Source organism: Meriones unguiculatus, chromosome 20, assembly GCF_030254825.1.
Source record: "Meriones unguiculatus strain TT.TT164.6M chromosome 20, Bangor_MerUng_6.1, whole genome shotgun sequence".
NCBI classification, from domain to species: domain Eukaryota; kingdom Metazoa; phylum Chordata; class Mammalia; order Rodentia; family Muridae; genus Meriones; species Meriones unguiculatus.
In genome coordinates, this window is record NC_083367.1 from 69,353,562 (window position 1) to 69,367,179 (window position 13,618).

The window sequence follows — 13,618 nt, forward strand, 5'->3', positions numbered from 1 at the left end:
CCTATAGACTGGGCTGGCCTTGAACTCACAGAGATTCACCTACCTCTGTCTCCCGAGCATTGGGATTATAGGCGCGCACCAACACCTGCCCCCCCCCCTTAACTTTTAAAAAATTATTTTACGGGTCTGAGTGTTTTGCCTGCATGTATCTATGTATACCACATGTGTGCCTGGTGTTCTCGGAGGTCAAATCCGATCCCCTGGTGAGCCATCACGTGGGTGCTGGTAACTGAATTCAGGTCCTCTGCGCGAGAAGCAAGTAACCCACGAGGCCGGTTCTCCAGCCCACACATAGCTTTAACATTTTTATCTTATTATTTACGTGCGTGTGCCCGTGGGATCCAGACAGGGCGTTACAGGCAGTGTGAGCCACTTACGAGCAGTGAGTGTTTAGCCACTGAGCCATCTCTTCCGCTCCCGGCTGTTTGTGATAAAGCTAGGAAACCCAACCCAACCCAACCCAACCCAAAACTCACACTTGGCCCCCCTCCGTGCATCTTCAGCGCGCGGACAGTGGCCACCAGGACGACGACGTTGGGCACCAGGCCAGAAGCTCGGCACTTGATGTTGAAGAATTTCTCCATTCCAATATCAGCCCCAAAGCCAGCTTCAGTCACTGCAAGGAGACAAGTTGAGAATGGGCTGTTGTTATCGGAAAACTGTAGCTGGTGCTGCCAGTCCATGTTTAGTAACGTCCAAGTGCTCACCACGGCTCCTGCCACAAGGCCACAAGGCCACAAGGCACAGCACCTCCTGTCTACACAAAGCTGACCTGACATCGCCTTCACAATGGAAGATGCTTAACGTCACAGCACAAGGCAGGTCTCTGCTGTTAGACCCAATAGGCCGCAAGGACTCACTGCAAGGCCAAGAGATGTCTTCCCGGTATTACAGCTCAAACCAAAGCTTTTCCTAGCATAGATGGGATTTTCAGCTTTGCAATCAGGCTCCAAACCCTATGAAAGGGACAAGCACATAATATCGTGCCTTGTTCTTTATAGCCTATCTAGAACACATTATTTTAATAGTATAACAATATTATAATGTTATTTTGCTTTTATTTTTGCGCCCCTGATCAATTCTGTTGATGAGGCATGGCTTAAGGATTTCGAGAGGGAGACGTGACGAAAGACAACAGCTTAATTCAGAATCATCATCATTTCTACAGGCTCTTTCGCAGCCGATAGAAATACCACCATGGCAGCTAAGTGAGAACCCTTGTACAAACACGAAGAACTTAGTGCAAATCCCTACATCTATGAAAAAAATCTTGCTGTGGCTGTAAGCGTGCATCTGTAAGAATAAAGAGCAGAGACAGGACTGTGGGGCTCACTGGCCACCAGCCTAGTTCCAGGTGAATTTGGAGGTCCTGACTCAAAGCAAGAAGGTAGAAAGTGACAGCATAGGCCATCCCATGTCTTCCTCTGGCCTCTGTGTGCACAGGAGCGCATGTACACATATCTGCATACCTGCACCCCTACCTAAGACATGTCACTGTGGCGTCTGTGGAGGTGATAGACAGACAGACAGACATGACTATGCATTACTTTCTAAGACCATGATAGATCCTGGGCTAGTAGCATTGTCTTCCTGCCCAGGGGAGAGCTACAGAGCCTTGGTGTTCAGTGTATGAGCCATGGATTTAGAGAAAAAGCATCTAAGAGCTTGTTAAAAAGGTGGGATACTGGGCCCATGAGATCTACGCAACTAGAATGAACATCTAAAATAACACATTTTAATTGATCATATGTGCGTGGGTGTCTTGCCTGCTTGTAGATCTGTGCGCCATTTGCACACCTGGTGTCTGCAGAGGTCAGAGGAGATCATGGATCCTGTTACACAGTTATAAGCCACGTAGTGCTGTGAATCAAACCCTGTCCTCTAGAAAAGAGCCAGGGCTCTAAACCTCTGAGCCATCTTTCCAGCCCCAACAGAATCAGTATTTTAACAAGACACTCATATGCAATGATTGCCCATTATGATTTTGGAAGAATACTACTGATGTATAAAATATTTTGGAATACACACCATTTACTGACAGTATGGCTGAGGCCCTAATTAATTATACAGATAGGAATAAGAAGTAAACAAATATACTATGGTCTTATAAAAATACTTAAGGACTGGGGTTGAAGCCGGGTAGCACAATGCTTGCCTCGCATGAGTGAATTCCTGAGTTCAAATCCTCAGCAGCACACACACACACACACACACACACAAAAGTAAACAAATGAAGATATAGCAAGATATAGCTCTAGTTTTCATGGGAAATAGAAATTAACAAGAACTGATGGAAATATTTTTTTAGATGTGATCTTAGATTCCATATACACTTAATTTTTATTATTTTAAGCATTTCATGTACCTATTCTTTTTGCAGAACCTCATAATTCTATAGTCTCCTTTAACTTAAAATTATAACTTTATTTTTGTATTGCAATTATTATAAAAATAGTCACTTATAACTGTTAAATAGATGTGCCAAAATTTGTAGAACTCTTCCCTCTTTGTGGAATAGTTGGGCAGACTCCAGCATGCACAATGACACACTGAAATCGTGCTGCATGTGAGCTTTAATCTCTTTCAAAGTAGATTCTTGGAATAAATTTCCAAGGGCAAGGTTATGGGCCAAGGACATAAAACATCTTTTATGACCACTGATACACATTTGACAAGTCAATTTTATGGTTTAAAATTAATGTTTTAAGTTACTATAGAAAAAACTAGGTTCCATGGCCTTGTTCTCATTTATTCTCCTTCCCCCAGTGCCTGGCCCCCATTCCTTGATTTTTATTTAATTTTTCTTTGAATAGATTTATAGCAGAACAATTGAAAGGACATTCCTTCTTTACACGCCAGATGGGACCATTCTCATGATTACTATCCACAGTGGTCCAAGTTGGAGATGACTTCTAACCTCTGCGAGGTTGCCCCAAGAGGTGCCCGGGAAACAGCTATGAAGACAAAGCTTAAGATACAAAGGAGATTCTAGGATGCTGGAGATGTAAGGGCCACGGAGACACAGAGAGACGGAGCTAAGAAGACTCCTCTTCCCTGCTTCCTGACGGTGGCTGCAATGCTGCCCACTCCTGCTCCCATCCTTTCCTGCCACAGTGGATTACAGCCGCAAACTGGGAGCCCAAAGGAACACTTTGTCCTTCAAGTTGCTTATCTCCATGTTTTGTTCAGCACTATGAACATTAACTAACACAAGTACTAAGCCCTTAAACACCTGCTCAGGGTGCGGAGGACAGATGCATTTGTTACAATCTTTCCCCTTCCTTAGCACTAGCTACTCTGTGTTAACTCTCAATGCGAACCCCACATTCTCCCCCAGTCACAGGCCTCTTACCTAAAGGAAAAAAATCCTTTCCATTTTCACCACGAAGTCTTGCCCATGCAAACCATCCCTACTTGGTCTCCGTCCACGCTTCAGGGCAGGGAAGGTACTCAGTTGGTACAGGGCTTGTCTAAACACAGGGACATGGGTTTGATTCTCAGCACCCCTGATATAAAAAGCCAGGCATGGTAGCGCATGGTTATGATCCCAGACTGGGCTGGTAGAGGCAGGAGAGTCCCGGGACTGGGTGGGCAGCCAGTCTAGCCTTCATTGGGAAGTTTCAGACCTATGAAAGAGTGTTTCCAAAAAGGCGGGCAGGAGTGGGTGGTTGGGCAGGAAGGTGAGGATTTCCCTGAGGTCACCTGCGATTGTTCTCTGGCCTCTGCCATACATGCACACCCACATGGAAAGACATACATATATAGGAACATGCCTGTGGCACGCGAGCACGCATGTGCGCGCGTGCGCACACACACACACACACACACACACACACACACTCCCCCCTCATTCTGTAGCAGCATCAAACTATCAAGCTTCCTGAAAGAGATCAGTACTACGTTACTGTCATTTCTGTTCTTCCCCCCTCCCTGGAAAATTCCTTTCCTTCCTTTCCTCTCCGTAAACCCAGTTCAATGGCTTATCTGGATCTCAGAGAGGGGGATTTGCCTTCCCCTTGTCCTCTTGGGCATCTTCCCCCTCTGCTGTTGTCTCTATCCTCCTGACCCCTCCCCGCTCTTATCAGCACCCCTCTCAGGACATGCAGCACCCTCATGGGCCGCTCTACTAGCTTCTCCTCAGAGGCAGGAACAAAAAGTGTGGGACGCAGCAGCCAATGCAAAGGTCACACAATTCAATAGCCACGGATGGACACATTAAAAAATAGGAAGAAAGACATGTCCGTCCTTATCCTCTTTTTTTCTTACAAACCCATTTTGATTATTTAATCAAAGATGCAATGGTGTAGATGCCATACCTGACGATGAATAATACTATCACCTCAGATGGCTGAACAGAGCAATTAACCCCAATTTCGTATTTTTTAAGACACACACTGGAAATAAACAAAACAGTGGTAGAAAAGAGACTCTCAGTTAAGGGAGGGAAAAATGGGACTCCAGCTGGCAAAATGATATGCAGGGGCCAGAGGAGAGCCAGGTTCCCAAGCTTTGAAAGCTTTGACTCTGTTTTCTGAGCATGTGAGTGCTTTTCGATTGTTTGTTTCCACACTGCAGGCTGCCAAGGAGAAGGGAGAGAGTGATGGCTGGAGAAGGCTGGCCGGGGATGGGTATTTGCTAAGCAGGAAGCCCCTTCCCAGGGCAGCAACAGTGAATAACTGGAGACTGACACCGTAGGGGGTAGGGGTCGGCCTTAGCCCCGAGGCCTTGATGAGAAGGCTGGGCCTGTGAGAAAGGACAGGTCACTCTTCCTGCAGGCTTCGTTTCCTCAGGACTTCCTGAGAAACACCAACCAGTTAAACCTCCCCAGTGACCTCAGTAGGCAAATTATTCCCTTATCTTACTGGTTGTCCCTGATAAAAATTTCAGGGGCCAAGCCAAAGAATCCTCTTCTGTTGAATTCAATAGACATATTCCTAAATCACGGAGCAAGTCCACTTAGCATGACTCGGCTTTCCTGAAAAGCATGCGATGTAGGTTTCAGAAAGCTGCCTGTTTAAAAAGGCTTGCGATAAGTAATATTTGCGCAAGCCACAGCCACTATTTGTCTTGGCAATCTCTCTTCTTTTTGTTACAGCTCTTTCACTTACAGCATGAATGAAAACAGGAAATGCTGATGGATGGGCTCACGGAGTCAGCACAGAAGTTATCCTGCCGGATGGCTTCATTCAAACTTTAAAACCTACAAGCAGCTCAGAAAAGGGCAGGCCACTGGGTCTGAGCTAGGGGGAACCTACAGGATGGCTCTGTGCAGAAGGGGATTAAAGGGTAGGCAGCTGGCTTGGCCATGACAATCGCTGAGAGCACTCAGAGTCCTGGGGTAAAAATTATAGAGCAGGAGTGTCAGGACAGCCACAAAAGTGCTACACTTGCCAACAACATGAGGCTGGCCATGTGCTCCCTGCAAAGCCCCCGAAAGGAGAGGGTTTCTATTTGCCAAGTTTCCCTCTGACACCTCTGGCTCTTTGTACATAGGGAGAGGGTGGTGGTGACAATTAAGATTCGGATTTCCAAGTCTTCTTCTAGAAGTCCTATCTTCTTTCTAGAAGTCCTATCAAATGCAGGTTCACGAAAGGCTGGAACTGTGAGGAATTTCAGGAATGACATTCTCTGACCTCCTTCCAGCTCCTAAGCCTCAGGCAGCTCACCTTCTGGAGAGCAGGACAGGGAACCCACCGAGGGCCCAGGCTCCTCTACTGCCCAGGCTGGAGCTGTCCCCACCTCACACGCTCGGCTGTCCGCCACTCTACAGAGCACGTCTCATTAAATGTGCACACCACGGAATTCAGGAAAAACCGACCTCTTCTCCTGACAACCCCGCCGCCCTGTGCGATCTCCTGCCTGAGATGTCTTCATTCAGTGAGGCAACCAAGCCCACAACTGAACTTCAATACTGTGACGAGGGTAAAGAAGATGAAATCATCCAGTGAACAAGCACCCCGACTCCGGCCTTTCTTTTGTTTTTAAACCCCATATTCTACACTTCCCCATCACCTACCCCCCTCCCCTCCCACCACACTCCTTCCCAGCAAGCCTTCCTCCTCTCATGCCTTGCCATTACTTGCTTTGGGGCCCTCTGCACAAGCAAGGATGCCTTAGCAGTGGCTGTACACCCAGGACCATGACTCCTCCCGAAACAAGCATTAACTGCTTAGAGCCCCTCCGGGTGGGCGTGTCACAAGTCTCTGTCTCATCCAGGATGGAACATTGGTGTGACCTTTCCTTTTTGAAACTACTTCTATACTTTAATGTGTAGCCCTGGTGGGCCTGAAACTCAATATGTAGATGAAGCTCACAGAGATCCATCTGCCTTTGCCTCCTAAGTGCTGAGATTAACTTATTTACTTGTACGTAGGTAAATCTGAATACCACCCTGTCTCCTTGTCTTTAGCTCTGGCTGTTCTCATGCCTTAACCCCTTTATCTTGACCAATCACTCACTCGCTCACTATGGCAGCATAAACCATAAAATGCCGCTGAGTTCTTCTGAGTGAAATGATGCTCCTCCCGGCGTCCCTCCACCCCTCCCCACCAGTGGGGGCAGGAAACAGGTTCTGGTATTTTTGGTCATCACTGGCATCTAAGAGACACTGCTTTGGTATCCCATAATCCTCAAAACTGCGGCCCTCTTCCAAATCAAAGAATGCTCCGCCCCACTCAGGCAGCTGGCTTTGGCTCAAGCAGAACAAAGGAGCACTGGACTTTCTAGACACTCCCTCTGAGAATATTACGAATGCATCAGAGGCTAGACTACAAGATTGCACAAGCTTATTATGTTAATCACCGTAACCTCATCCACTGAGATCCTGGAGTCGGAATTATCCAAATAAAAAATTCCGCTCAGCGCAGCTTTGATGTATTGCATCAATAATGGGGTCAGTGCAACTTAGCAGTTTGGGACGAAGGTGACTCCTGGCTTAATAGCATGAGGAGGAAGGAGGGGCGGGGGGGGCCGCTCAGCATGGGAAGGCACGGGCGATGGTGGTCATCCACCTTACCGCTAAAATGTGTGTATGATGGGAGGAGGGAGCTGTTAAAAAACAACCAACCAACCAACCAAACAAACAAAACCAACTAAAAACTAAACACGAGAAGATGGTGCCGATGGAACAGTTACTGAACATTTCTACCCGACCCTTTATTCTAGTTTAATTCTCTTGATGGGATAACACACTCTGACCAAAGAAAGGCAACTTGGGAAGAGAAAGATTTATTTCAGCTTAAAAATATCAACTCACAGTCCATCACTGAGGGAGCTGGAGCATAGGCCACGGAGAAACGGCTTTTATTGGCTCCGTCATTGGCCCGTGACCAGTGCGTGTTCCTCTACAGCTCAGGTCACCTGCTTAGAGTGGGATGGGCCTCCTGCTTCAGGGCGATGTGACCTGGGTAACGCCTCTGTCCACATGGCCAGCATAACCCTCTGCTTAAAGCCTATGATGCTAAGGACAGAAAGGTTTCAATAACTGTGCTCAGGTCACTCTGTTATTAAGCTGGACTGAAACCGAGGCCCAAGGGACTACAGTCTCTGCTATTGTCCCTGCTCCATACCGCCTTGCTGACGCATCAGCCAACCATCAAACAGTTCTCTAGGTGAAGTACTTGCAATGAAAAGTCCTAACACTTGTGCTTCAAAGGTATTTTATTCTTCGGATTCAGAAATTTATTTTTACTTAGAGCAATTGATGAGTAGATTATCCATCATCTCTCCTAGTTGTTGGTTGTCATGCCAACAGAGGCAGTACTTGGGCAGCAGAGGATAGATGAGACTTTGGGTGAATCCAGAAAGATTCCAGAGAGGATGCTCAGGGAGCAGGTTTCTCTGGACTTCGCTCCTAACTCAAAGTGCAGACGGCCACACAAGCACACTGCAGTGTCCCTTCCTTAGAACCAACTGGGGTCCTGTGTCCCCACCGAGCCCTCAGACCCCCATGACCTGTCCCCCTAAACCAGGCATCAGTTTTCTCAGCACTGGCTGGAGAAGTGGGTAACTGTAATTTCCCAGCTCAGATTCTCTTTACCCAAGGTTCAGACAGGTGGGGGAAAGGGAAACTGGTTTACTTTTGAAATTCTCGTTTTTGGCTCCCACATGAGGAAACCCTTTTTAAAGAAAAACATGGTTTCTTGATTGTCTCATACTTGAAACACCTGAAGATTATCACCAGAATTGCGGATTGAATTTTCACCTGTTATGTCACGTATGTGCTCTTTGTTCCGTAAGACTCACAGGATAAAAAGAGAAATCAGTCAGCGTTCATAGCTACTTTATGATAGCGATAAATTTTCTATGTGATGCAAGCAACATAACATATAATAGACAATATATCGAGTTCTCCATTATTTTTGGACGCGGGGTTAGATTTACGGACTGTTAAAGTTTTCAGTACTAGTCACTGTAGCCAGCTCTCCTCAGAATGGGTTAAGATGTATGTCTGCACAGTATGGATTCTGTCAATTCTCACAATGGGGTCTTATAATCAGAGAGGGAAATGAAACTGGTTTATGTTCAGTCCATGCTTCACTTTCTCTGACAAACGAGAGATTGCAAAGGAAGGAGCGAGGCACATGGAGCCAGGCTTTGCCCTGAAGCACTATGGGTTGTAACTTTTGTGCAGAGCTAAAAGAAATGAAGATGAGTCTTCACCGGCCCCTTCTGCCCTATGTAAACAGCTGCTCTTGCAGCTGTCTGCCCATGAACTCAGGAAGAGTCAGTTCAAAGTCATGGAAGCACATGTGCTCTGAGCTGGAGCTCAAGGTGGGCTAGCCTTTGAGGATGTTTAGTTATTTTCTCAGTGGCTACAAGGACACTAAGCAAGCCAGGATGAGTCATCAAATGAACCCCAAGGGAAGCTCAGCGGTATTGTTACAGCTTAAAAAACAACGAAGACCTCGGTTTAGAGCACATTAACTGCGAGGATCTAACTCATCTCAGGTCTATGAAATTTTACTAAAACAAATTCCTTTCTGCTCTGTAGGTTTTGTTTATGTAATCCACGGTCCCTTGATTTTATTAAGAGTAATAGAGTTGAGTTTCCATAGAGAATACAAAAAATCAACTTACTGGGCACATATTTGGAGACTGAAGGAAGAGATCAGTCAAACCACAAATTAACGTTATTTTGAAGACCCTTCCCCCTTGCCCGGTGGCCAGGTTCACACACACTGGGAAGGCTGGAGCTGGAGAACATGAGAAGCTATTCGGGGTGTACTCTGGGGAAGGGAAAGAGAACGGTAACAACACATAATGGGTACACAGGGCCAAGAGTGGCGGTACATGTCTGCTATCCCAGCACTGGGGAGCCTGGAAGACGTGAAGATAAAGGCCAGTCAGATCCACACAGTGAGTTATGGTCTAGCCTGAGCTGTATACTAACATCCATTTCAAAAAACCAATAATAAATAAATAGGACACAGAGACACTTGGATAAATTTGTGAGTGTGAGCATAGTCACATAGTCTTGAGAATTTAAAAAATATCAACGTATTTTAAACGGAAGATTCAGAACTTGTCCTCCTGAACCTGCTCTGAGGGTTAACCAGCCACCGTTAGTTCATTTAGAACCATCCCTAGCTGTCTTGTTTTGTAAGACAGATTCTGGCCAAAGAGAAATTTAAGTTTGGAATAAAATGTTTAGATAAAAATTAAGTTGTGCATGCTAATTATCTTTGAGACAGGGTCTTCCTATGTAGCTCAGACTGGCCTGGAGCTCGCTGTATTGACCAGGATGGCCTTGAACTCAGGGAGCTCCATCTACCTGTCTCCAGAGTGCTCAGATTAGGGAGTGTCCCACTGTGTTCAGTGGTGCATGTTAATTTTATTTCTCACATAAAAACCTACGCTCTGGCTTGGGCGCGTTTGTGCTGTGGATGCCTGTTGCTACCGCTTGCAGCTTGTGAGAAGTGGGCACTATGTTTCCTCCGCACAGAGATGGATTCTGAACCTGGGTACCGTGGCGCACACCCATAATTCTAGCACCCAGGAGGCAGAGGCAGGAAGGCTGCCAGTCAGGCCAGCCTGGGTGCCACAGTGAGGCTCTGTCTTAGAATTAAAAATACAGAATAAAATAAAAAGAATTCTGTCTGGCGTGGCTACCAGCAAATACGTCCTAACAAAATGGAAAGATGGGACAAAGCATTCTCTTAAGAATAGTTTATGACAGTTCGCCTAAGGAAGAAGAATGGAAAGTGTGGAGGGGCACGCATTCTGCCACAGATCCCCTGAAGACAGGACAATACGACAAAGCATGATGACTCCTTCTGCCTCGCGGTAACTTGAAGGCACTACGCAGCAAGAGAAACTCTGATCACCGAGTCTGAAAACCAAGTAACAGGCGGCTTTCCACAAAGCACCTTTTATAATTTCCAGATTCCCAGAGGCAAAATATTTTAAACTTGAAAGCTATAATCTCATGTGTGTGGCAGGTATGTATGTCTGTATACACACATGCATGTATACACACACCTATGCGTGCACGGAAGCCAGAAGTCTGCGTCAGGGTCTTCCTCATTTTTCTGCATCCTGTTTTTGAGGCACGGTCTCTCTGAAGCTGGAGCCACCATTTCAGCTGGGTGGGTGAATCAGCTCTGGTGGCTGCCGGCATCCCTGTATCCCTACCCCTTAGTGCTGGGGTCACACCAGGCTTTATGTGGGGGCTGGGGATCCAAACCCAGCTCTGCATATATGAATGGTGGAGCTATCTCTCTGGACATGGTGGTTCTTGTACAGGTGTGGCTGATGGAGAGAGAACTGACTTCTGTCTCTGGGCGTTAGTCAAACGTTCTCTGGAAAAGGCTTCAGCACCCATGATCTTTATCTAGGAGAAGAACAGCTGGGCCTGTCCATTTCTCACAAGCAGACCCCTGAAGCCTTGGCTCATTCTGCTCAGCACTGGGACCCAGGACAGAGGAAACCTCTGGGAGTGTCACTGAGTCCAGCACGAGCAGCCTCTGTGTTTATCTTTACGGCTTAGTAAGGAACAAGGTCAAGCAGCTTACACTAAAAGGAGAACTTTTAAAATACTGATGGGTGGCTTACCTGACCATGTAGCAAAAGAGGGTGACGTTACCAAAGTGGGATAATCGGCTACAGCAATAAAAGGGTAAAAGCTCATTCAAGAATGTCGCTAACACTTCCTCTATGATATGGAGAAAAGAGACCAGTAAAGGAGATGAGTGCGTGGATTACTGATCAAGTGATCCTGGGACAACTGACTGATGATGGGGGCTCTCTCCCCGGAAAAAGACTCCCTGGCACTTAGAGGGGCTCAGGCTACATTTTGGGGGGAACCTACAAGGCCAGAGCTTAGCGATGCAGCATGGGAGAGCAGCGGATATGTACCGACACTCCTTGTTTGTCCCGACAGACACAGGCTATGTTAAGTGTCTAGTCTGGCCCAGCAGCTACCACACTGCAGTCCATAGCTCTTTCCTGGTCATGGTGGGCTGGCTGGCATCATGTCACTTATCACCAGCCACCCCTCCCCCCAAAAAATGGAGACCCCAAATTTCTCAGGATGCTGTCCACTGAATAAAGATGCTCTCACACTATTGTGAAGTTTGTGTCAAACCGAGAGACAGGGACCATCTGCCCACTACACTCCCGAAACACAACACACAATACTGCATTCTATTTATGCCTGTGCACATATGTTCAAAAATGTATGAAAACACAACTGGGACGGGCCCTGTGGTCCTAAGAGCTGTGACTGGGGAAGGGAAGGATCAGAATCACGTGCTCGGCGTGACATCTGCTATGACAGCATGCTCAGTGAAAGGGAAGAGGAGGACATTTGGGTCTGTAACCTCAGAGGGCGTGGCCAATGCCAAGACCAGCTGTTGGATGCTGTCCACAGAGCAGAATAGAAGCGTTAACAGCCTAAGAGGGCTGGGTGTACATGCTGCCTGCCCATGGACTGCAGTTCACAGCAGCATTTCCCCGTGAAGGTCAGCAGATCGGGCAGCAGGCACGTGGCTGAAGCCAGGCAGGTGTGAGCAGGTGTGAGCAGGTGTGAGCAGGTGTGAGCAGGTGTGACTCTGTGCAAGCAGAAATGACCCTGGCAGTTGCTTCTCACCAGTTTCCGGTGTAGCCTCTGATGAGAGTGGCAGATGCGCCCTCTCTGATTCAGCACCGAGATGGAATGTGTTTCACTCAGCTTCAAGAGGTTTACCGTGAGCTCCGGTGTTTGCATGTACAAATATCCCGAGTTCCAAACACCAGCAATCCCAATAGCACCCGTGTCTGTGTTTTTCAGCCCAAATCATTTGGTCTTTTGGTTTGCTTTATAAAACTGCATGATTATTTCTGATGAGGGTAGGTGGCTTTTACCTTTTAAGGGCAGGCAACAATTTAATGGTATAATATCTAAGAATACTTAAAATAACCATGAAAATGGTTTGCTCTGAAAACTCTTTCTTGGTTTAGAATATAGACAGGATAGTTTAGAGTAGAAATGGCTTAAACACACCACGAACAGGAAACCCTCCAGAGCCCTACACACACACCCCATGCTACTCCCAGGCTGACATGAATACAACAGGTTTCTGCCTTCTCGATTTAAGTCTGAATCCAGAACTTTTGAGCCAACAGCTATTCTCCTCTTGTAGCTCGGAGGCATCAATCAAAGCGCTCTGGGGCTGGGCTGATGGCTCAGGATGTATGAGCATCCTGAGCACCCATGTAAAAGCCAGGCATGTATGTTTGCAACCCCAGCATTGGGAGAGCAGAGCCAGGTATATCTTGGGGAGCTCAAGTACCAGCCTCTCCAAGAGACCTGACTCAAAAAGTAAGGTGGAGGGCAACAGAGGAAGACACCCATCATCCACCTCTGACCTCTGCATCTTACACACACCACACGAGGAGCTCTGACCTCATTCCAGCCTCTGGAAGTTCAGCTCCTCTGCCAGTAAAACTGAGCCAATCTCGTACCATCTCGTACCTCTTTTAAATTAGAAATGTCACCTTGACTTCAGTCCCAGAATTAATGCTGTGCAGAGAAGGAAACCCCGTGTAGCCTGCAAGTAATACACAGAGGAAATGATCTACATAAAAAGGCTAGGATGTCTGTTAGGTAGGCTCTGTTTTTACAAGTCCACCAATCAGGATGGGCTTTACCCACAAACTCAAGGAGCCATGAAGAAGGAACACAATGGCAATAAAAGCGTGTATTTCTCTCTCATCTGAGGCTGCCACTACCCAGGGGTCCAGAATGATTGCCAGAGCCCTGACGTCATAACTAAATGTGGGCAGAGAGGAGAAGGGCACACCCCCTTTCCGAAGAGCTCCTAGATGGCTGGGGACGTGGCTCAGTTGGCAGAAGGCTCTCTCAGCCTGTATGCGGGCCTGGATTCTATCCCTACCACCTCATAAACTGCGTGAGGTTGGCACTTGTCTGTAATCCTAGCACACCAGAGGTGGAGACAGGATGATTAGAAGTTCAAGGTCATGGTCAGGTTCAAGGCCAGCCGTGCAGAGGCAGGGTAGAGAAAGAGGAGAGGGAAAGGGAGGAGAAAGTGAGAGAGAGAGAGAGAATGCCGGGAGACCTCTGGGAAAGGACGGGATTGGGAAAGTTAAGATCCTTTGCGATTCCCCGCCATCGCCCTCC

General features: G+C 47.1%; 1 protein-coding gene across 1 annotated transcript in view; it reads right to left on the reverse strand.

The window, feature by feature from the left end:
- Positions 1 to 13,618, reverse strand: part of Mthfd1l (methylenetetrahydrofolate dehydrogenase (NADP+ dependent) 1 like) — a 167,608-nt gene that overhangs the window by 66,125 nt on the left and 87,865 nt on the right. Inside the window, exon 21 of the mRNA XM_021644473.2 lies at positions 477 to 616. Coding sequence (XP_021500148.1) covers positions 477 to 616 — 140 coding nt within the window. The remainder of the gene's footprint in view (positions 1 to 476; positions 617 to 13,618) is intronic.